Source organism: Ricinus communis, chromosome 4 (assembly GCF_019578655.1).
Source record: "Ricinus communis isolate WT05 ecotype wild-type chromosome 4, ASM1957865v1, whole genome shotgun sequence".
Taxonomy (NCBI): domain Eukaryota; kingdom Viridiplantae; phylum Streptophyta; class Magnoliopsida; order Malpighiales; family Euphorbiaceae; genus Ricinus; species Ricinus communis.
In genome coordinates, this window is record NC_063259.1 from 8,479,123 (window position 1) to 8,503,855 (window position 24,733).

At 32.5% G+C, this 24,733-nt stretch overlaps 2 protein-coding genes across 5 annotated transcripts; both read left to right on the forward strand.

Annotated features, from left to right (window-relative positions):
* Positions 1-706: 706 nt before the first annotated feature.
* Positions 707-15,832, forward strand: LOC8286556 (protein ROOT HAIR DEFECTIVE 3 homolog 2). Of its 4 annotated transcripts, XM_002515778.4 has the most exons (22): positions 707-1,183; positions 3,509-3,575; positions 3,703-3,805; positions 4,414-4,484; positions 6,216-6,279; positions 6,355-6,420; positions 6,532-6,579; positions 6,667-6,729; positions 6,831-6,887; positions 8,231-8,389; positions 8,475-8,543; positions 8,644-8,735; positions 9,032-9,110; positions 11,059-11,224; positions 12,481-12,605; positions 12,716-12,978; positions 13,060-13,156; positions 13,241-13,411; positions 13,534-13,638; positions 14,572-14,666; positions 14,782-14,878; positions 15,311-15,832. In XM_002515778.4, the coding sequence occupies exons 1-22, from the start codon at positions 1,036-1,038 to the stop codon at positions 15,443-15,445; spliced, it is 2,340 nt and encodes a 779-aa protein (XP_002515824.2). In that variant the 5' UTR covers positions 707-1,035; the 3' UTR covers positions 15,446-15,832. The 4 variants fall into 4 exon arrangements, with proteins under 4 accessions (XP_002515824.2, XP_025012536.2, XP_048228843.1 ...); XM_048372886.1 differs by lacking the exons at positions 707-1,183; positions 3,509-3,575; positions 3,703-3,805 and adding exons at positions 3,842-4,147; positions 4,245-4,332; XM_048372887.1 differs by lacking the exons at positions 707-1,183; positions 3,509-3,575; positions 3,703-3,805 and adding exons at positions 3,842-4,147; positions 4,253-4,332.
* Positions 15,833-22,197: 6,365 nt separating this feature from the next.
* LOC107260988 lies at positions 22,198-22,965 on the forward strand. Its single transcript, XM_015717263.2, has one exon. The coding sequence runs from the start codon at positions 22,198-22,200 to the stop codon at positions 22,963-22,965; it is 768 nt and encodes a 255-aa protein (XP_015572749.1).
* Positions 22,966-24,733: the final 1,768 nt, after the last annotated feature.

Consider the following 24,733-nt stretch of genomic DNA (forward strand, 5'->3'; position numbering starts at 1 on the left):
GATATGAATTTGAAGGAATGCATAATACATTGTAAAAAAATTTATAAAGTGATTATGATTATGAGATTTGCATTATAATAAAGTATTATTTCTAGATTTAGTTCATAGTTGATGTTTGGTTGTAATAATAATACCAATTATGTGTATATTCATTAAAACCCTTTAGACTATTATAATGAATTTATCATCTTTCTTCGAAAATAAACAACTAATTTCATATTATTGAAATATAAAAATACTGAAATAAAATATGTGAATACTTATTATAAGAACAACTACATTAAATAAGACCCAAAAAATATTAAATAATTATTTTGTACAAACTGCTAAAATTAATCTTTACTAAATAAATCTTATTTTATTTTTATAAAAAAATAATTTCAAATTAATTCGATATTTAATAAATCTAATAATTAAATAATAATTTTTTTTATTAATTATAATATCATAACTATAACTTTGAATAAAATATGTAGTATTTATTTTTATTAAAAGATAAAGGAAGTTTGAGTGAAATAAATAAATTATAAAATATTATGTATTATATTAAAATAAAAAACAAGTAATATAAAATTAGATTTACTTATATTGATGAAAGTTTCTAGTATAAAATTATAACATAAACGGTTGAAGAAATTATAAGTTTTAAATGTTAAAAAGGTAAAAGAATAGGAGACAAATGGTAATCAGTCCCTTAATTGTTTATTTTCTGTAGATCACGGATGGAGTCGGGTCTGAAACCATAATAAACAAAATAAAAAAAATGGAAAAGAAAGTAAAAAATCACAGTCGGAAAGGGAAAAAAACAGCAATTTTACGCATAACGAGATTCTTCCATCTAATGTCTCCTGTACATAATGATGCGGAAAACAGACAAACAGAAGTCGGCTGCTATTTCTCTTTGCTTCCTCTCTACTCTATTTTGCTTCTCCTACTCTACTTTTTCCGCTCTTCTGCTTACTTAATAAAGAGAATCAATTGAATAAAAACACTTATTCAAAGAGTGTTTTTGGTACTGTTTTTGAGCAAAAATTGATGGCCGAAGAATGCTGCTCCACCCAGTTGATTGACGGAAATGGCGTTTTCAATGTGGTTGGTCTTGACAACTTCGTTAGGACTACTAAACTCTCCGATTGTGGTCTTTCCTATGCAGTTGTTTCAATCATGGGTCCACAAAGTAGCGGTACTGTCTTTCTTCCTATTGATTTTCGTTTTCGTTTTAATCAATTGCTTTTGATTGGTTTTTGATGTGAATTGATTTTGGCTATTCATTTTTATTATTTTTAATAAAGTTAAGTAGAATTGAGCTCATTGTAACTTAAATCTTGTTCTTGTGGAAAAGACCCATATCATGTTTTTTTAATCTTTCTATTTATTGTAGTCGAATTCAACTGATTGAACTTTATTAAGATTGGTAGCTTTAGCTGATTTTGGGATCTTTATGTTAGTGAACTTCAAAGTTAAATCTTTAGAAAGCACAGAGTCTTGAGATTTTCTTTTCTGATGTACATATTAGAAATGAGTCTTTTCTTTGGGAAGAAAAATGTAACAATTTTCTGATTGAATGAGCTCTATTTAAGAGTTACATCGTTTAATAGATCTGTAATTAGCTGATTCTCTAAGAAGCCAACTTAGCAAAAAAAAAGAATGTTCTGTTCCTAGATTGAATTTTCAATGTTCTGTTCCTAGATTGAATTTTCTGATACTCTTGGTCAATTGTCTTGGTATATTCGATCTTTCAAACTATGTTATGTTATTTGTGCAACTGGTTTAGCATGAATATTAGATCTTTCTAGGTATAGTTGAACTAGCTGATTCTTTATTCTTATTCTAGAGATAAGCCATCTCTAGCAACCTGAACTAAACTGATGCAGCACTCAGAAGAGGTTTCTACTTCCAGTCCAATGCTAGTTGTCCTAACTTTGGTAAATTTCTGGAGCTCATATGTAATGATTGTAGGCTGGAATTTATGTAGTTTATGTCCTGGCAGTTTTATGACTATAGCAATGTTAATTAGGGTCTTGTAACATTTTCCTTCCTGCATTATCCATTGGAGCAGAGAAAAATTGCTAACTTAAAGTTTTGGGATCTTAATACAGTTATTTGTTTTATATTTTAATGCCTAACTTTCGCTTTCTTTTCTGTGCTAGTTTACAATTTTGTTCGAAAAGTGGAAAACTTGCTCCTTTTCTCTTTTCCCCTTCCGTTGTCTACTATAACTTTGATCACAGATATTAGGTTTCTGGATTCATTGGTGTAAATCTGGATATTAGCCTGTGTTAATGTGTCTGCTGCGAGTAGGACCCTAAATTCTAATGTTTAACAAATTACAATTTATATCCTCAATAATTTAAAATTTTAACGCAGAATTTCTTTCTAAAAATATCTCTAGTTTCTTCATGAAATAGTGCAGTTGAAGCACTAAAAATAAAGAAAAAGTTCCCAGTCAGGGTTCTGAATGGTAAACACATTTTGGTTATTTTAGGGTGCTATGAGTGGGATGTAAGATTTGTGATCGGATTCTTTCTTATATTCTCATATTTACATATAGCTTTGAAAAATTGTGGTATATATAGTGTATAATGGCTATAATGGACCAGTTTCTAGCCTGTAACACAATGGCAAGCCCAAAAACAACTATGTAACGACCTTTATTTAAGATACTGTATCTAGTAGGACAAGTTTATGCTTTCAATTTCTAAAGCAACTATGTATTGATATGTGAAAGATTGTTAAAGGATTCAACCTTACATCTGATTTTATTTCCAAATATATGTTAAGTAAAATATTTCGAGCAGGTCATATATCATAATGAAGCTTATTTTCTTCATGTAATTAAAACCTTAACCCAATTTTTTTAAAAACAAAAATTAAAAGTTCAGAGCAATTAAAAAGAGCAAATTCTGCCATAATTTAGATTGGGTTTGTTCAATTGTGCATGGTTCATTAGGACCCTAATTGTAATTGAGCCTTTACTACAATTTTTTAAAAATCTCTAGGATACATTATGATCCCATCCTCAGAATCCTTCCATAGATAAAAAATTGGGATTCTAGTACAAAAACTTGAATCATAATAACAGATAATGCTACTAACCTTGGGATATATGAAAATCTTCATTTCCACTTAAATATTTATCTCAGTTCTTTTAGGTGGTGTGGAGGTAATTACATGGTAGATGTAGTGATGCTGATGGTAGAGGACCGGTGGTGGTCGTGGTTTAATGTAATTTTGGTTGAAATGTTTCATACATTCTACAAATATGAAAGTGAGCCTTCTCAGTTGAAATGTTTTATGTTACTGGGGTTTAGCTCTGCTTTAAGTTTGTTTCTGTTGTAATTGTGGTAACCTTTTAAACTGTATCTTGTCTATGATTCCCTTAATTTGCTTAATATCTTAAACTTTTATGATTGTCTCACACATAATGCACAAAATTTTCAAGCCTCTATAGTAATGCCTTTTTGTAAACTTATTATGTCATTGTTGATATGCCCCTGTTTGCGAATAGGTAAGAGCACCCTGTTGAATCATCTTTTCTATACAAATTTCAGAGAGATGAATGCGTACACAGGAAGGTTGGTTATCCTTTGTGTCTCAAGTTCTTAGTTTTGAGAGAAAGTTGATTTTCCCTTGTTGCTTCTTCTTACCACTTTTTGCTTTTGCATTTATCATAATATAAAAGACAATCTAATACTGTTTCAGGAGTCAAACAACCAAGGGAATTTGGATTGCGAGGTATGCTGGAATTGAACCTTTCACAATTGCAATGGATTTGGAAGGAACTGATGGGAGGGAAAGGGGCGAGGTGCTGAGCTAATTATTTATATCATTCTAGCTTTGTTTTAGTGATGGTGGCTCATCTACTTTTTCCTTTTGCATTTTCTGTTTAAAAATGCTAGCATTCTATATGCTTATACTTATGTCTGATATTGTCATAGCTAATTGTTTTTACTAAATTCTGTGCTTGAGCGCATGCATGAGAAACATCCTTATTTCAAAAAAATTAAATAGTTTTTGTGAGATGGAGAGGCCAAACGTTGTTGCATGTTTCTCTGTGTGCATGTATGTAATTCAATGCTGCCTGGTTCCGTGTGGGCATCTGCCACTTGATGAAGGGAGGAGGGAGATAGACAGAGTGAGGCCAAATGTAATTATGGATTCTCTATCTGTGCTTATATTGAATTTATTCTTATGGAAAATTTGATAATCACCCATAGCATTTTCACGTGTGTGAAATCAAATAGCTGTATAGGGTACTGCATAAGCTAGTGGGTCTGTGAGAGAGAAAGAGCAGAAGAGAGAAGAGATTCATAAAAGGCCAGATGGGTTCGAGTAAGGATTTTTAGTCTGCATTTAATGATCTCGTGTTCAAGGCAAAGTCTGACTATAGCAATCTCGGATTTACATTTTCAGGATGACACTGCATTTGAGAAACAAAGTGCCCTCTTCGCTTTGGCAATTGCTGACATTGTGCTGATAAACATGTGAGTTCTGTAAGTTCATCATTATGGACTAGGAAGCTTTCTCTCCTAGTAAACTGATGGATGCATCATCTATATATATATATATATATATATATATATATATATATACACATACATAAATATGTATGTATGTATATGTATATTTATGAAACTGCTTCTGCATGAAGTTAATGGTGGCTTCAGGCCAACTCAGGGTAGTCCTTGAGAAAAGTTGCTAAAAAATCTGTGGCCCTTGCCTCGCTTGAATGACATGTTTGGAAATTGTTCCCCTTAAACTTGTCAGATCTTTATTGAAATGACTCTGTTATATTCACACTTTATTTTCTTCATTAATTAATTTTGTGTTTGCATGTACATTGTGACATACAGCCAATATTAAATATAAATGAAATTTACCCACATCGGTATTTGGTTTTATCTTTCCGTGAACTTTCTGTTATATGCTTTAGTCTGTGAAAAGATGTGAATATCAATGTATTATTACTGTTACATGAAACATTTGGGATTTCATGTTGCCACTTTTAGGATATTAGTTTTGTACAAAAGGGGGAGGTCACATTTGTAGAAGAAATAAATGAAGCCAAATGATAAAAGAAACATGTTTACAAAATGAAAAAGTGCATTGAACCCCTATCTAGGTTTCAAAATATATATACTTTTCCTGTTTCATATGCAAGTATTCAAAATGCAATGTACATGCTTTTGTGCACAAAAATCACTTGGTTTTTCTTAAGTCTAGCTATCAACGTTTATAGGTTTATGTATTAGAAAGGATGATGTGCTGTTAGCCTGCGACTGTGATGTGATTTCGTCAAGAAATCCTTACCATTTGCTTCTTTTTAATGGGAGACACAGTTGTTTATTCAACATCTCTATTATAATTTGTTGTCTAAATGATTAGCAAATGAGTGTGATTTAATTTCTACAGAGGTTTAAAATATGCCTAACTCAATGTAGTACTACTGTTAAATGAAGCATTTGGGTACTACTTTTAGGATATTAGTTTTGTACAAAAGGGGGAGGCGATGTAGAAGAAATAAATGAAGCCAAATGATAAAAAAGAAAAACATGTTTACAAAATGGAAAAGTGCATAGAACCCCTATCTGGTTTTCAAAATATTTGTAATTTTCATGTTTATATGCAAGTATATCAAATGCAATGGACATGCTTTTGTGCAGAAAAATCACCCTTTTTTTTTTAAGTCTAGCTGTTGATGTTTATAGGCTCATAGATTAGGAAGGATCATGTGCTGTGAGCCTGTGACTGTGATGTGATTTCATCAAGAATTCCTTACCATTTGCTTCTTTCCAATGGGATATGTGGTTATCTATTCAACATCTCTATTTTCTTCTGTTGTCTAATTGATTAGACAACGAGTGATTTAATTTCTAGACAGGCTTGAAACATGCCTAACTCAATTCAGCTTGATCAAACAAGACAGCAGTCATATCTGACTTCGGTTGGATGGCTCCTTTTGTTTAAATTTTAGTGATTCCATCATTTAAAGTTCTGAATAATTTACTATTTGATATAGCACCACATCTTGCATAAAATTCAGATCAGATACTTTATAAATTGTTAACGTATTCTTAGATATTTTTTAATCAACATTGAGTCATTGACATAGAGAGATGAAACTAAAGGATAATAAGGCATGCAGACACAAGTGTACCAACACAAAATTTCTAGTAGTCACTGGTCATTTTAATAAGGCATTAAACTATTTACAGGTGGTGCCATGACATTGGTCGGGAACAGGCTGCCAACAAACCTCTTTTAAAAACAGTTTTTCAGGTACTGTAGTCTTATTATACCCAATATGCTTCTATAGGACCATTTATGTGATATTCCATTTTCTGTATTGTATAGGTCATGATGCGTTTGTTCAGCCCACGCAAAACGACACTACTTTTTGTTATACGTGATAAAACGAAGGTCTGGATATCTTAAGTTTCTATAAATTTTTTCCAAGTACCCTTTGCTCCATTAAAATGTGACTTTTTAATTCATAAAGATTTTATCCTTTGTTTCTTACAATCCTTGTAGACACCACTTGAATATTTGGAGCCTGTTCTAAGGGAAGATATCCAGAAGGTAGTTTTTGCATATACTGGTTATGCCTTTTATCCCTTGTGAATTAATGGTGTCAGTCAGCATCTTCAAACTATACAATTTCTGCAGATATGGCATACTGTTGCTAAACCCGAAGCTCATAAGTACACTCCTCTCAGTGACTTTTTCAATGTATGAAGGCATATTCTCTCTTATTTTTATATGTGTTCTGCATCATTTTGTCTCCCCCATTCATAGCTCAAGCTGTATTTTCACTTTGATCTGACATGAAGGTAGAGGTCATTGCACTGCCTAGCTATGAAGAAAAGGAGGAGCAGTTTAAAGAACAGGTAACCAGTATAATGAAAATAGCAGTTTACTGAGCCTCAAATGCGTATGTTTGTCACCTGTGCCAGTTTTCAACTTCCAGACTGTTATTTTAGCAATAAAATCCTACTAGTGTGTTATAGCATTATCCTGGCGCTGATCTTGCTCAGTCTTTTGTAGTTTGAATATATTTGCCTTACTGAATAGAGCTTAAACTTCAAAGTGACAAGAGAAAAAGGTCATCAGCAAGTGTGCATCGGTCAGTTCGGTTTTCGAACCGAACTGAAATATGATAATTTTCTAAAACCGAAATCGGAGTGAACCAAACAAGAAATTTCGGTCCAGTTCGGAATTCGGTTAATATATATTTAGTTTCTACTTTATGTCAATAGATTGGCATAGTTCAGGTGGTTGAGATGCTTAAGCTCCACAATGATGCCCATGGTTCGGTACCTAGATTTCCATTTTTTCTTTCTTTAATTTTTTCTTGTTCATATGCCTATCTTATAACTTTAAAATAAATTATTATATAGATCAAAAAAATTATTATAAGAAACTTATTATATAGTTTTTTGTTTAAATTGAACTACTAACTTCTATTATAATATTTTCTATATCATACTTAATATATTAGCTACAATTAAGTCAATTTTAATTACTTATTAAAAAGATAATGTGTTATAGAATTTACAAAACTATTTTAATGATGTATTTTCCATTCTTTTCATTCTTCTATTTTTTTCTTGTTGATATACATATTTTATAACTTCAAAATAAGTTATTATATATTTCAAAAAAGTACTATAAAAAAATTTATAATATATATATATTTTTTTTGTTTAAATTGACGTACTAACTTCTATTCTAATATTTTCTATGTCAAATTTAATATATTAGCTACAACTAAATCAATTATATAAACTTATTAAAAATATAATCTAATTTTCGAAATTATTTTAAAGTATATTTTATTTTTATTAAAAACTGAATAAAAAAATAAAGGAAACATTTCAAAAGTGCAATTCGAACCTAGGTCCTTGTGGAGTAATGCTTACCACCAAGCTAACCACAAGGAACTGATAATTCTCCACACTGATTTATATATATATAGTTCGGTCGCTTCGGATTTTTTCAATTTTTTGCCACAAAAATCGTACCGAACCGAAATACATAAAATTTCTTAAAATGAAAACCGTAAACCGAACTGAACTTCTATTAGGTTTTTCGGTTTAAACCGAATAGCGCACACCCTAATCAGCATTATGAAATCGAGGCCAAATTCAATAGTTCTTAATTATGGTTCACATAATTCAAAGATTGTATTTGGTAGTTTTAGGCTCATCATCTAATGTGATGTCTTACACAGGTTGCTCAACTGAGGCAGCGATTCTTCCATTCTATTTCTCCAGGAGGACTTGCTGGTGATAGGCGTGGGGTTGTCCCTGCTTCAGGATTTTCTTTTAGTGCTCAGCAGATATGGAAAATTATAAAAGAGAATAAGGATTTGGATCTTCCTGCTCACAAGGTGAATAAAATGCCTTCTTTCTGTGTAAATAGGTGAATATATATTTTATTTTCAATTTTAAATGTTTCTTCAATCTGTTTACCAGGTGATGGTTGCCACCGTTCGTTGTGAAGAGATTGCCAATGAGAAGCTTAATTGCTTGATCTCTGATGAGGTATTTTGTTGGCATAATTTTCTCATTCCTTATCTTTCTTTAAGAGTTTCTGGACTATTTTGAAATTTGTTATCTGGTGAGCTAAGTAGGTTTTCTATAGGATTGGTTGGCATTGGTGGAAGCAGTACAAGCTGGTACAGTGCCAGGGTTCGGGAAAAAGCTGAGCACTATCTTGGAAACCTATCTATCCGAGTAAGTATACATCTATGGCAATTCTAAATAATGTTAACCATGCTGCATCTGTCTGTGGTGGTTGATGCTCAACTGAGTCTAGCTGTTCAAAATTAGATTCATCTGTGCATATTGTCTTATGTGAAATATTGTCAATGTTATCTTAAAGAGTATTTAGACTGATTGCATATCTGATATTATCTCATAATTGAAGTTAATACCTTGCTTCGTTGCTACTTAGTAATTATTAAAATTTATAATCTTGGGTCTTCAACTTGATTTGGTATCTCTTACTGATTATATTTTTTTTTAACTAGATATGACATGGAGGCAATTTATTTTGATGAAGGTGTAAGAAATGCAAAACGGAAACAGTTGGAAACAAAAGCGTTGGAGGTAAGAAGTTTAATGTTATAACTATATTAATTCCCATTGTTAATGGTTATATACAATTCTACCATCATGGTAACTTCCATGTTCTAGGAAATGTTTTGAGTTCAATTGTTAATAATTGTCAAGTTGGATTGTATTTGGATTAGGATGTTAATTATTGTTAAGTTGAATTGTATTTGGACTAGTATAATTTAATAGAAAAGGTAATGAAGGGTAGTAGTATAGGATAAAATTTGTATAGAGATAGAACAATAGAAGATTATAACAAAAGAGTTTTTGTATTCATTATAGGTAGCGGAAGAAGCATTTGATGCAAACCATATTTTTAGGGTAAACCATTAAGAATAATTGTCTATCTAATTAAGAAATTTGTTATGTATTATCCAATAATAGCTTATAATAAATTTGACAAGTTTTAAAAAAGAATTATGTTTTTAATAATTTAATTTACAAGTTTAAAATATAACGAGTCACGGGCAAATGTAATTAAGCTACAAATATTAAAATATCATATGACATGGAGATTCAAAATTAAAAAGAAAAAAGAAAAAATATGATCTAGGACAATTTAACTATTAATAATTTTAGAATATTATTTTCATAAATAGTTATTAAGAAAATGTTTATTTCTTGAGATACTAATAATGAATTATTATAATTAAATTTGCAGTACATAAACACTAAATTTTAACTCTATATTCTATTTATATACTTATTCAAACTTAACTGAAATAATATTAAATGCCCATGAATATTCTATTTAAAAATTAATAGATATCATTTAAATGTAAAAATATAATATTATACTTTTCTACTTTTTAGATTTAATGTTTAATAACAAGATTCATAAATTTTATAAATATAACGAGTTTTGTGCAATATTTAAAATGTGAATTATTTATATAATAAATAATTTTTTTATTAGGTGAATAATAATGAATCTAATTATTCCAAACTATTTAAATTTATTATTTAATAAGAGACTAAAAATTATATGATGTACTAAAAGAAATTAAGTTAAAACCTATGGAAACAAATATACAATTAATAAAATATAGTGATATGAGTGAAATTGAGTTAAATTGGTTAATTACTTAAATTATGATTATTTGACATACAGTTTGATTAAAATAATTAAAACAACAAAAAAATAACATAATTCTAAACTAATAATACTAATAAAGAAATTCAATTCAATTTACTATAATTTAGAGGTATTAGTATTGGTAATAAATCTTAAAAATATCATGATTATGCTCGAGATTTTTTTAAGTATATATTTTTACTCGATAAGTTCCATTGTATGTCCATGTTTTCTTTCAAATGTTTAGAGATTATTTTTTTTTTAATACTAACAGTGTTTTAAATTTAAATTTAATAATTATTTCAGTTTGATTGAATAAATAATAATGAGTCCAATATGTTAAGATTCACGGGATAACGCACATACATGGAAAACTAGTTTCTCTAAAGATCTGAAGAGTATTGGCATTTATCTAACTTTCAGCCATCTCTTTTTCTCTCTCTAAAGATCTAAGGAATTGTTGCTTCATTAAATTTTCGAAAGGTCAATGGCAAAAAGTGAGAGTAGATCAGAATCATTATGCTTTTCATGATGGCTTTGAATTGTTAAGATATGATAGTTATAATAATATAATATGACAACATGGAACTAAAACAGAGACACCGAGTTTGGGGAAACACTGTATGGAATTCAAAAGATTCCATTTTGATATCCTTCTCTTATTGCAGGTTTATAAATTTGTGGACAGCATCTCTCTCTAGTTTGAATTGCTTGAATTTTCAAATTAAATTTTTCTACCCTGCTTGTCCCATTACATAGTTGATGAGAACTCACTTCTTTTGTGTGTGCCAGATATGTGATTCTCAAATTATCTACTAAAAATCATGTTAAGACTTCTGAAGATCAAGTTGCTTCTGTGTTATGCAGCTGGTACACCCTGCTTATATTTCGATTTTGGGACATTTACGTTCTAAAACACTTGAAAATTTCAAGACTAGTCTGGAACAATCCCTGAAATCTGGAGAAGGATTTGCTGCTTCTGTTCGTACTTGTGGTCAGTCTTGCATGCTTGAGTTTGAAAGAGGATATGCAGGTATTTCAATGTGCATGGTAGATCACATATGCTTGCTCTTGTATTTGGAAAATATTTGATTAACTGTTAAATATATGAATTTATAAATGCTTTTAGATGTTCTTATTCTGCGCTGAAATGGAATGCTGCTTATGCCTTTTCTAGTGGATTACCTGTTCCTTTTTAGGTTACAATTTAGCTTATATATGAAATTTACCCCCATTTGCAAATCCTTGCCTAAAGTTTGATACTTGAAAGCTGGATATATTCTGCACTCGTTATAAATTATAATTTGGAAGTAATCTGAGATATAAAAGCTGTTAGAGCAATTATGAATAGGATTTTTTCAATTACTTATTTCTATCATTTCACTATGCTTATAAATAGTACAACTTGTAGCCCTTTCTTTGGTGCATTCATGTTCTTATTCTTAATAAGAGACAAGTAACAATTAATGTTGTTAGAAGTTGTATTTATCTCACATTGCCCAATTACTGGGCTGCTATGTTGTATATATGTGGATTGGGCATCCTCTTCCTTTGAATTAGCCTTTAGGAATGAGTTCTACCTAAGCCCATTTGCCATGGTATCAGAGCCAGCTTTTTGTCTGCAATGATGGGTTTGGACCCGGCATATCGACGAGTTACTAGGCTGTTATGGTGCATATATGCGAATTAGGCACCCTCTTTCTTTGAGCTAGCTCTTGGGAATGAGTTCTACCCAAGCCCATTTATCAAATATCTATCATATAAATTCTTATGTGAAACTATAGGAAAGAGAATTGGGAGGGGTGGGGTGGAGGGGCCAGGAACGTTTTTGTTTCGGTGGGGATTTTTATCTTCATTTCGTAAATATACTCTTTTAACTCTTTTTTAAAATACTTTTTGTATTAAATTGAGAAAATAAAAGGACAACTAATTTAATTTAATGAAGGCCTTGTCATTGAAGTTGATCCTTAAAAGCTTAAGCTGTAGCTGACGCCCCAAGACTAGTGCTAATGTTTCTAACACTTCGTCACATGAATGCCTATCGGGCTTGAAGCCTGAACAAGCATGGACCAACAATATGTTGTGCTGAAATTTATTTAGGGGGGGCAACTAGGGATTCAAATTCTAGAAATTTTGGTATCAGAAGCACTGATACCATACAAAATAATTTGTTCAAACTAATAGCTATTAAGTGAGATCCTAAGAATTTAGCGTTTCTAGTAGTCAAGATATGTTTGGCTTATTTAATTGCCTCAACTTGTCAAATGACCTTTATTGCTGCTCTATCAGATGCTGCCGTTAGACAGGCTGATTGGGATACTTCAAAGGTCCGTGAGAAACTTCGTCGTGATATTGAGGCACATGCATCATCTGAATGCAGTTCGAAGTTGTCAGAAATGATAAACAAATATGAGGTAATTTTCTTGGCAGTTTTTTTGATCCATGACTGCTTTTATCTATGAGTATTCTTAAAATTGGCTCACAGTATTTGGTCAAGTAACCGGATCTCTATATACTTACACAGAAACAACTTGCGGAGGCACTAACTGAACCTGTAGAATCTCTATTTGAAGCTGGTGGAAAAGACACATGGGCTTCAATAAGAATGCTACTGCAACAACAGACGGAGGTTGCTGTATCAGAATTTGCAACTGCTGTTGCTAGTTTTGAGTTGGATAAAGTTAAAATTGATGCAATGGTGCAAACTTTGAGAGATTATGCTAGAAATGTGGTGGAGAAAAAAGCAAGAGAAGAAGCAGGGAAGGTTCTGATACGCATGAAGGATAGGTAGAGAACTTAACTGGAAAACTAACTATTTCTTCTTTTGATTGTCTACTTTGTTAATTACTGTTTTTGAGCATTTTTCAGGTTCTCAACAGTTTTCAGTCATGACAACGATTCTATGCCAAGGGTTTGGACTGGAAAAGAAGATATAAGAACAATTACAAAGGATGCGCGCTCTGCGGTAGAACACATAATTTTTTAATGAATGACCAACTGTCTGTCAATACTTGAGTAGCATCTGAAATATCTTCCAATTATTTTGCAGTCTTTGAAACTATTATCAGTCATGACAGCCATTCGCTTGGATGAGAAGCCAGATAAAATTGAGAATGTACTTTTTTCTTCTCTCATGGATGGAACTGTTGCTGTTTTATATTCGCGTGATAGAATCATAGGAGGTATTTCTGACCCCCTTGCTTCAAGCACATGGGAAGAGGTATGGTTGTTGAAAATTTCAGTTGGTTTATGTATGCATCTATGTGCTTATTTTGTACAATGGAAATTAGAACGACAATGATTTGGATAAGGACAAGAATAAGCAAAGAAAATTTGATGCAGGTTTCTCCAAAAGATACTCTAATTACACCAGTTCAGTGCAAGTCATTATGGAGGCAATTCAAAGCAGAAACTGAGTATACCATAACTCAAGCAATTTCAGCACAGGTTCGTTATTATCACTTCTATGCTATCATTTTTCCACTATGCATGTTACCCTGTAATTTGGGTCAGTGCATAACAAGTACATGGTGGTGTTATACCACAACATTTAAACTTGTGTGTCTACACTCCAGAGTCAACTCGAATAAGTCTTAATCCCAAACTAGTTGAGAGCCCCGAGTCTATATCCCAAACTCGACTAAGTCTTTCCAGCATTCCATCTGATTATCTTTATATCTTCAGCTAAATTGAGAGCCCTGAGTCTATATATTTGTATTATGATCTAAATCTCCATTAGTTAATGAAGATATGATATGGGTATATATGATCTTGGGCTTTCTCCTAGCTAGCTTTTGGGGTGAGCTCTCCCAAGAGTCTCAACATTTGGTATTAGAACCAATAGTTGCTTATGTGGCTAGCTGTAGGCCATTACTTGTAGCCTCATGAGTTGGAATGAGCTTGGGCAGTACTTAAAAGTACCGATACCCCAGATTATAACTACTGGCAGCCTCATGAGGCACCATGCTGATAGCTGAACATATAGCCAGATTAAAATTACTACTAGCCTTGTAAGGTCCACGAGCCAGGCCAGTTTTGATAGAGCAAAGCTGTCGAGGACGTTGGAGTTGAAGCATGATGATATATTATGATCCAACTCACATCAGTTAATTGAAGAATATGATGTTGGTATACAAGTCCTTGGGCTCTCTCCCCCTAGTAGCTAGCTTCTAGGGTGAGCTCACCCAAGGATCATAACAATTTGATGGAAGATGCCTTCATATAATGGAGGAAAATTTCTAATATTAAGTACATGTATTCTTTCTCTTTTGCATTCTCATCATCATTTGATTATTCATGCAAGGAAGAACAATTGTGATGCTCATCTTATGATTGGAACCAATTCTGTAGTCTTACAAATGATTCTTGTAACTTCCACAGGAGGCGCATAGGCGCAGCAACAACTGGTTACCTCCACCATGGGCAATTGTAGCAATGATTGTCCTCGGTTTTAATGAATTCATGCTTTTGCTAAAGTAATCACTGCTAACATAAGTTTTTTTAACTCTATGCTCAATAAAGGAAAATATTTCCTTATTTTGTCCTCCAGCCAATATTTCCATTTGTTGACATTTCTCTTCTATTGAACAGGAATCCACTATACCTCGTGATTTTGTTTGTTGCATTTTTACTTTCAAAAGCCTTATGGGTACAGATGGACATTGCTGGAGAATTTCAAAATGGCACTGTAAGTATAAATTCCATATATTAATATGCTCTTATATATGTTGTGATCACTGCAGATCTGCCATAGGAATAAGCACAAGCTATTTTGTAATTTATTGCTCCCTCCATGTAGCAGTTTGTGTTTTCTTGTTCATTAGAATTTATAACTATAAGAACTTCTCCATGAAAACAAGAGAAAATTGATAGCTTTTCCATGTCCCAATAAACTCCTATCACAGAAAATGGGCTTCAGTTCTAGTGTCTAGGGCATCATCTTATTGCAAAAAGCTCTTAATAGTTGTATTGAAAATTGTGACTCAGAAGTGAGTTTATACTTCAGCCCACTGGTAACAATTTACAAGGATAGAAAGAGATGAAGTATAGTGGAGATGCTGCTGAATTCATGCATCTATTTATTGGGAATTCTTGTGTAATTTCTTTATTTTGTTGCCAGTTGGCTGGGATACTCTCCATTTCATCAAGGTTTCTTCCTACCCTTGTGAATCTTCTGAGACGACTTGCTGAAGAGGCTCAAGGGCATCCTTCTTCTGGAGCACCAACGGCACAATCACTGGCTTCTCAGAGTTAGAGGAATCAAACTCGCCCAAATCCAATATCAGCCACAGTACCTGAGTCTTCTGTATCATCTAACATTTCATCGACCGATGATGGTGTTGAATACTCAAGTCCAAATTTGATGCACAGGCGAAGTGCAAGAGTTCCAGAGGCTGCCGAATTTTCTTGACGGAATTGGAACTTGTTTGTAAAATTTGTATCAAAGTAGATAATGCTTGTGGAAGTGGAAGTGGAAGGTTAGTGAGGAAAAGCAAGCGGGTTAGTCCACACATATGGAGCTTTACAGGTTTAGAAGTCTGTGGGAGGTCTCTGAACTTCCGATATATGTAACAATTTGATAAATATCTATCACTTTATTCCCATCTATTAACATGCATTCGAAAAGAGATTTGCAATTGAATTTGCTTGGAAGCTGCTAATGTATGTTGTCCAGTCTTTAAAATAATGAAGAATATCTGTTATTGTTTTAAAAACCATAACGAAAAACTATAAAATAATACAAGATTGATATATTTAAAGTAACTAACTTCTTAGACACATGTTATGCAAATAGCAGTTGAATTTGTTATTATTTATGTAATAAAAAAATAATTATCAAATTTAAAATAAAATAGTTTTTTAATGTAATAAATAGATACAATATTTTAAAGTAGTATTATTTAAATTTAAATGTATCTTTTTTATATAATAAATTTACATATTAATTATCGAAATAAAGTTTAAATAGGTTTTTGAATTTTTTGGGGGGTCAAATATATCCTTTTGAATTTTTTGTATCATTGACTTTTTTGGATCATTTTAGTTCAAAATTTAGTATTTTTGGTTTATTTGGACTTTTTTTGACAAATAAAAAGAATTTGTTACAATTGCTTTATTTTATTAATAAAAAAATTAATTTTGAAATTATTAATAGATATAGTAAAAAAGAAGAAAAATAAAAATCTTAACCAAACAAAATATCCTACTCACTCAAATCTTATTTAAACATAATTTGGAGTTCATCAAAACTGAAAGTAGAGAATCAAAAGTTACAAAAAAACCTTAACACTTTTATTAGCATCCATTTTTCGGATACAGATATTGAGAAAATTTATAAAAAATCTTCTGATGGAAGTTATTACATTTCTAGAGTTTTGGAAGATTGCAGACGGGCGAATCCAAGTTAGAATTGAGAATAATTGAATCAAAATCACTTTTCCATAATCAATTTGGATTTAATTATTAGAAAAAATTAACTTTGAGGGATAAAATGGTCGTTTAGCAAGTTCAGGGACCAAATTGCCATAATTTTTTTAAAAATTTAGCCCTTAAAGCCAATCGGCTCTACACAATGCCGATTAGTTATTTTTCATGATTCGATACTGTTTTACGCGTATTTTTAATATTTAAATGCCCAAAAATATAAAAATAAGTTTCTCGGTAGTTTTTGTGATAATTATTGAGATTTTTATTGGATATTATTGACTGATAAAGAAAAAAATCTTTAAAACAACTAAAGCGTATCATTCTAATTCTTTTAGAGTTTCCAAACCCTAACTCTATAAATATAACAATATACCCTATATCTAGGGTTAGCAACTTTTATTAGGAAGCAACATTCATTATTAGCAACTCTCTAATTAGCGATTTTCATCGTTAAAATTTTTTTCTAGAGACAAAAGCTTTTTAGAGAACCCTACAAAGAGGTTTTTCTTAGAAGTCACTAAGAAACAACCCTAGATTAGGAAACCTTTTTTTTAGAATGACAATAGTTTTTCTAAATCTCAAGCCACACTGGATTCTCATCCTATTTTCGACTCAATTGCCTCCTCATCTCCTTAGACTTGTAGAATGATAACAAACAATGACAATCTTAGGGTTTCCCTATATCCACATCATCAACACCTTTGCCTTATTGTTTTTTTAAATTAATTTATGAATTTAGAAACATGGTTAGGATGTTTTACTATTATTTCATATGATCTATGTGGTTAGAATAGGTCTTCCTTGTGAATTAACATGCTACAACTTGTTAGATTTTGAATATGATAATAACAACATGTAGGGTTTTAAATTTGATAGTATGATTTTATTGAGTTTTAAATATGATAAGATTAATGATTAGGGAAATATAATTAATTTGCTTGTGTTTATTTGAATTAGATTCTTAGAATTGCATGATTAAAATTGGGAATCTACTTTAGAATGTTATTTTTACTTACTATCAGTTATGATTTATAGGGTTTGCATACTTTTAGGCTTTCATTATTGATTCTATTTTTTATGTTGGTTATTAAATTTTATATATTATAGTCGAATTTTCTATCTTTTATGTATGTAAAAATTGGCTTATGAGTGTGAAAAGTTGAAAAAATTCACAGAAAGACCATCCAAACCTTTAGAGTCGATCGGCTCAGTGCAGAGCTGATCGACTCTATGCCTTGGACCAATCAGTTTTAGCCTAATTTTTGAGTTTTTAATATATTTTTGCTGATTTATGTACTGTACTTAGTATTTACATATTTTTCCTTCGTTTTTTTAGTTGTAGGAAATGTTGTAATAGCTGGATTTAAGTTTTTGTACTTTTATTTTTGCTTTATGCTTGATATGCTAAATAACTGTAATGTGATTGTCTAATTAAAATTTGAACACATAGACCTAGGTTAAAAATCGGACCCAACAGAAAAATTATAGTCCATTAGGTAAATCAAATGGTAATTAGGCTAAATCTAAAATCAATATAGACTTAGTGGACTTTGCCATATTTTAATAATTAATTAGGTCATATTAGATTTAATATCACATAATTGGGCTTTTACATAAAAAGTAGTCCATCTAGGCTTAAAGGCTTGGAATTAAAGTATAACTTGTAATTGGGCTAGACTAGGTTAAGCTTTATACATAATTAATTAGTAAAATAGATTAATAAATTTAATCTAGATTGGACTTAATAAAATGGGTTAGACTTAAGAAGACTTCATATTATGTACTGGATGCTTGTAAATATAAACTGTTTGTGTTTATATGGAATAACTTGCTAAAAAATAAAATTAAAGACTAAGATACACAAATAAGGAAGTTGGCTTCTCGATCTATCTCTAGATGTGGTGAAGGTTCTATATGGAATCTAGTATGCCACTCAAATTAGTAAAAATGTCCTGGAGAATTACCCGGGTGGCGACTCCATCTTCGCGTTAGTCTCTGTGACTAATTAGCGTGTTTCCAATTAGGTTGAAAAGCCTTGTAGTGTCGTAGTCACTAAAGAAACTTAGATGTGGGCCTGAAACTGCCGCCTACAATGGCGACTTCACTAGGGATAAGAAAAGCTTATTCCAGTGTATCTTTGTCTTCAATTTTATTATTTAACGAGTGATTCTTGCATCACTGCACCATTATCATACATTGTGCAGTTTGGTCCCTATAGTCCTGATGGCTTCAGTTAGTGGTTCTTTGGTTCACTCGAACCTTGAAATTACGATACTCACTAACCATCACTCACAAGTAATGATTGAGTTCCCTTCATCGCATGGACCCTTGAGTAGGGAAACAAGCCAAGGAAGAATATTTTTTACTTGTGAAGCCTTTTATTTTTACCCAAGGCTCAGCTCACGGTAATGATTATACTTTCAAGTACTTTTAATTAGAATTCCTGACTTGTGGTACGATCTGATTTGTTTTGATGTCTTCTAGAAACTATATTGGTATTTGTCCCCTTTAGGGACTAAAGCGTAATTTTGATGGGTTAGGGACTAAACTTGTAATTTTTAGAAAAATTTCACTTTGAGATGCCAACTGGCCTTCTATGTGTCTTTTGAGGACTTGTATCGATCTTCTGGATTAAAACATGATTTTGATATGTCATAGACCTAAATGACATTTTTTCCCTCTTCAAGACATGTACATATTCTTATATCCTTAATTCATTTTATCCATTTTTCTTCACTTTTCTCTCTCAAACCCTTTTTCACTCTTTTCGTAATATCTCTTTCATTTCTTAACTAAGTTCCACAAAATTAGTCCTAAAATGGTGAGTTCTTCCTCAAGATTTGCTAGATGTACCATAATCGTACCAAATTGGTAGTTTTCCTTTCCAATTTCTCATCAAAATGACCTTGGGCTTGTGAAGGAAGAGGAAATCCCATTTTTGGCAAAATTGGACACCGATCGAGCATTTTTGGCCATCGGAGAGGTATTTTCCTAGCTTTAAACTTTGTTTTCTTTGACTTATGTACTGGATATACATGTTATTTGTCCAAAATATGAAAAAAATTGTGAAAAGTGTTAAAAAATATGTGCCTTAGCCTATAGAGCTGATCGGCTCTACATAGTGTCGATTCAGCTCTAGGTAGAGCCAATCGGCTTTGCATAATCCGAAATGACCATGCATAGTCCGAAAAAGGGTTTTTAGGGATTTTTGTAAAAAAATATTAACTAATAGACATATACTTACCTGTTTAGGTTCTCTTCGTGCATACATCATGTTTAATACCTGTGCATTTGGCTTTTCAAGGTGACGTGATATCCTTGATATTACACATGTTTGCATCCTTAATTTTGAGTTATTTTTAGAACACATTATGTGTTTTTGTATTAGAATCACCCTGTTTTAGTTTTCTTTGTGCTTAAGGCATTTTTCTAGGTATATCATTATAGTTAAAGGAAGTCAAACTAAAATCGAGAAGAAACGGTCCAATCAGGCTCATTAGACTGTCAACACGCCCATGCTGAGAAGCACGGTCAGGGTCAAAGGGCGTGCTGAAATGCCTTACCTATGGCAAAAAGAATCATTTTGCAACATGGTTTTCGAGAGTGACACGGCCTAGGAGCAAGACCATACTGAGTAGCACGGCCCAAATCTAAGTCGTGCTGAAGAAGGCCAGATGTACACTTTTAGATCAACACGACATGGATCCAGGTCACGCAGGTCCGGATGGCCGAAATCCAGGCTGTGTTGGATCCCGATACCTAATTTAGAAAAAAAGGAAAAGAAAGAGAGAGGGAGCAGAAGAGAGACAGAGAGAGAGAATTTTAAGGTATTCAAGACAGACCTTAAGAGTAGCCTTCTAGACGGTTAAGAAGATGAAAATGGAGATGAATTCCACTTCAACATCATCCAGATAGTTATTCCTGAGGACTGGTTTGAAGACTCAAGGGAAAGAAGAAAGAGATCTTAAGCTGTAGAGATTGGATCTATTGTTATTCAAGAGAGGATAGCATTTCCACCATCTGAGAAAAGGGTGTTCATATTCTTTTCAATTCTTGTCTACTTTGTATTTGATTCTTGTATTAGTTTAATCATGAACATGTGTAACTAATTCTAGTAAACCCATTTTGGGGTGATCGCTAATAAGATTGTAGTTTTCATTCAAGTATAATAAAATCTATTGTTTCTTCTTCATTGTTGAATCAATTTAGGAACTCCTTTATAATTGAGAAATTCAATTGAGCTTAGACAACTGCTTGTATGATTGAGTGATTTGCATCTTAGAGATAAGTGTAATAATTTACTGGAATAAGAACTAGACATTCTTATTAGCGATAATTTAGAGATTAATGCTATTCTAAAATCAATTGTTAGGAAGAGATTCTAACTTTAGATCTTTAGGATTAGAAATTGGTTAACTCGAGAGAGAGAGGCCAATTCATTTAAGAAATTATCCTCAATTCATAATTTATTATTTTTAAGCCGGCTAGCTAAAAGGATCTTGAATTGGGTTAACTCATCTCATTGTGTTTTTGAAACTTTCATTCTTTTTGTTAAAATTTAGTTTTAATTTGTATTCTCATTCATTTTTAGTTAATGATCTTCACCACCTTTTGATTGGTTAGATAATTGGAATAGCGTAGTAGCAGTAGCTTCTCAGTTCCCATGAGATACGATATTGATACTTGCCATAGCTAGATTACATTTGATAGGTGCGCTTGCTTGTAGATTGCTAGTCGTGCTTAGCGAAGCATCAAGTTTTTGGCGCTGTTGCCGGGGAACTATTTTGAGAAATATTATAAAATGTGTGTTCTTGTTAATTTAGCAATTTATTCTTTATTGTTTATTTGTTTGATTTTATTCTTTTATTCATTTGTGTTGTTGGTTATTCATTATTTCAGGTAGTGTATGACTAGGAGGTCTAATCCTGATCCAGTAGACCCTACACCAGAATCACAATGATGCCTCAGGCAGTTGAGGAAGCGGTTGAACATAGAGGAGGAAGAGATTCAGGTTTGAAACGCTGTACATGAGAGTGAATCAGAAGACATTACAGTAGAGATAGCAAACACGAACGACAATAATGAAAATAACCGGATGATGTATGATTTTGTGAAGCCATCGTTGGAGGGGACGTCAACATGCATTACAAGACCAACTGTCGCGGCCAATAATTTTAAAATAAAACATAATATGATTCAGATGGTGCAACAAATGGTTCAGTTCAGAGGCTTGCCAGATGAGGATCCTAACGCGCATATAGCGAGTTTATTGGAGATTTGTGATACCTTCAATATTAATGGGACAACAGATTAATGCGCAGAAAGGTTGGAGATAATAGGGCGAAGGAACTAAAGAAGGAAGAGGCAAAGAATATTCCACTGAGGGAATACCAACCCAAAATTTTGTACCCTGCTAGGTTGAAGCAAGCGCAAGTCGAGCAGCAGTTTGGTAAATTTCTTGATGTATTTAAACAATTGCACATAAAATTACCTTTTTTTGAAACTATTTTGCAAATGCCTAGGTATTGCGAAGTTCTTAAAGGAGATTCTTAGCAACAAAAGAAAGTTTGAGGACTTGGCATGCGTGAGCTAAACGAGGAATGTTCAGCAATTTTCCAGAACAAGTTACCGAAAAAGCAACGTGATCCAATGAGCTTTACTATCCCTTATGTTATAGGTAATTTAACTATTAGTGATGCTTTAGCTGATTTAGGAGCTAGCATTGATATAATGTCGTACAACTTGTTTGCTAAGTTGGGGCTGGGAGAGACAAAATCTACTAGGATGAATATACAACTAGCTGATAGGTCAGTCAAGTATCCTAAGGGTATTGTTGAGAATGTGCTTGTTAAGGTGGATAAATTCATATTTCTTGTTGACTTTGTAATCTTAGACATGGATGGTGAGATTAGTGTATCTTTGATTCTAGGTAAACATCTCCTTGCAATATCTAAGGCAATTATAGATGTTTGTGATGGAGAACTTGAACTAAAGGTAGGCGATAAGACTGTCACCCTTAACTTGAATAATTCTATGAAACAGTCTTTAGATCATGATGATGTTGTGTATTCTATTAATGTACTTAATGATGTTGTTGAGACACAATTGCAGGAAATATTGGTTGAAGACCCTCTACAAGTCACTTTGCCAATAGAAGATGAGCATGAGTTGTCAAATGAGAAAGTGTTGGAGCAGCTTGAATTTTTGTTAGTAAATGAGCCAAACGAAGAGGATAATAAGTCTGCTGTAATTGACAGGGTTGGTGTGCAGAAGTTGAGGCCATTAATTGAGGAATCACCAGTTCTTGATTTCAAAGAGCTCCCAAAGCATATCGACTATGCATATTGAGACAAAGACATTTGCCTGTTCAGTAGCAAACTTGACACCCGAGGTGAGGGAGATGACATTGCCCTCTCTAAGGAAGTACCAAAAGGCATTTGCTTGGAGAAATGCTGACATTCTAGGAATTAGCCACACTTATTGCTCTCCCAAGATTCTTATGGACGACATCCATAACCTGGCAGTTCAACTGCAGCGCAAGTTGAACCCGTATATGAAGGGAGTGGTCAACGAGTCCAACTAAGAAAAAGAAGCGCTTTTAGAAGGCACCCCAACTTTTATTTTATATTTTTGATATTTTGATCATTGGTTTTGGAACATTCTCTTAGTTTTAGTCTTTCATTTTCATTTAATTTTTTTAGTCTTATATGCCATTCGAGTATTTTCAACCACCACTAGCTGAGGCACCACCACCTCCACCACCGCCACCAGCCCAGCAGGATGAGTAGGGCAGTATTTCTTCATATTTATCTCTTTTCCTTTTTGTACTTATTATGTTGCTTCCCAACTCTTTTATACACCACGGACAGTGTGTCCTTCAAGTGTGGGGTGGGTAAGCCTTTGTTTTGCCTTTTTTTTTCTTATGTTTTCCAATTATTATGTATTGTATTATTGATGATGTATATATTTAGGATACTTAGGATGTTTATTAGATTTTTGTTTATCTTCGAAAGATTGATAGTTATGATTTTAAGCATAAGATTATTCCTCCTAGTTGTTTGTTGCTTTTGAAATATTATTTTTAGTTTATCATAGTGGCTGGGTTGAACCAGTGTTACTTGACCATTCTTTAAGTCAGTAAATTTGAATTTGATTAGTTGTTGTGTTTTGTGTATGAATTGATGAAATAATGATTTGATTGATGGTATTTGGACACCTTATGCAAATGTACACACTTAAATTGTGAGTTTTTGAACCTAATTGAGCATACATCATAAATTGTCCTTTTTTCTTGTTTGAGTGTGCATTGTATTCTTCTTATTTAATAACTTGCTCAGTAATGCTTGTTGAGGTCACATCAATCAAATGTTATGAAATGATAAGGGCACTTAGGATTCACCATTGTAGCCAAAAGCCAACATGTTAATATTTTCCATTAGCTAGCCAAGTTTGAGCCTATTCACTTTCTTCATTTTTACCATTTTGCTTTATCATCGCACCTTGTTAAACCTTTCGTTTGTTGATCCCTACCCTTTTTCTAGAATTTTTGCAATGTGTTCATTGAGTTGTTGGATAAAATGTCGATTTTATTTGTACTTTGAATTCACTAAGTCCTTTAAGAATTTAGTTTAGATGCTCCCTTCAATCCAAAGTAATTATGTTCTATTGTTTTATTAAAGTAAGAAAAGAAAAACAAACAGTTCTTTATTGAGTATTCATTCATTTTTCACTTTTTTAGCATCTTGTTCTAGAGACGTGGGAACTACAATGAATTTAATTATCTATGTTTGGCATTTAGCCCTTTTTGAGCTGAAATTATAGTTAAGTGATGTGCATAGTTTTACACATATTTGCTTACATATTATTGCATATGTTCTTAGCAATTATTGTGCTTTTATTCCCAGATCACCCGTGTTTTGTGTTCCTTTGCATTTCATTAGCATTTATAGGACCGTCATTGGTGTTTAAGTAATTATAGATCAATACGTGCAGAAACAGACGGGAATTCATCAAGATCAGACAAGAGCCCGGGTTGCACATATTGAGCACGACCTAGGTCAAGGCCGTGCTGACCATCACGGCCTGGACTCTGGTCGTGACCAACCATCGAAACTTG

What these genes read in the sequence shown, in the direction of transcription:
- LOC8286556 (XM_002515778.4), top strand. Translation starts at nt 1,036, where the DNA reads ATGGCCGAAGAATGCTGCTCCACCCAGTTGATTGACGGAAATGGCGTT. An exon ending in TTTTAAAAACAGTTTTTCAG is followed by an intron (nt 6,280 to 6,354) that starts GTACTGTAGTCT and finishes TGTATTGTATAG; the next exon opens with GTCATGATGCGTTTGTTCAG. An exon ending in TGGATCTTCCTGCTCACAAG is followed by an intron (nt 8,390 to 8,474) that starts GTGAATAAAATG and finishes TCTGTTTACCAG; the next exon opens with GTGATGGTTGCCACCGTTCG.
- LOC107260988 (XM_015717263.2), top strand. Translation starts at nt 22,198, where the DNA reads ATGCGTGAGCTAAACGAGGAATGTTCAGCAATTTTCCAGAACAAGTTA.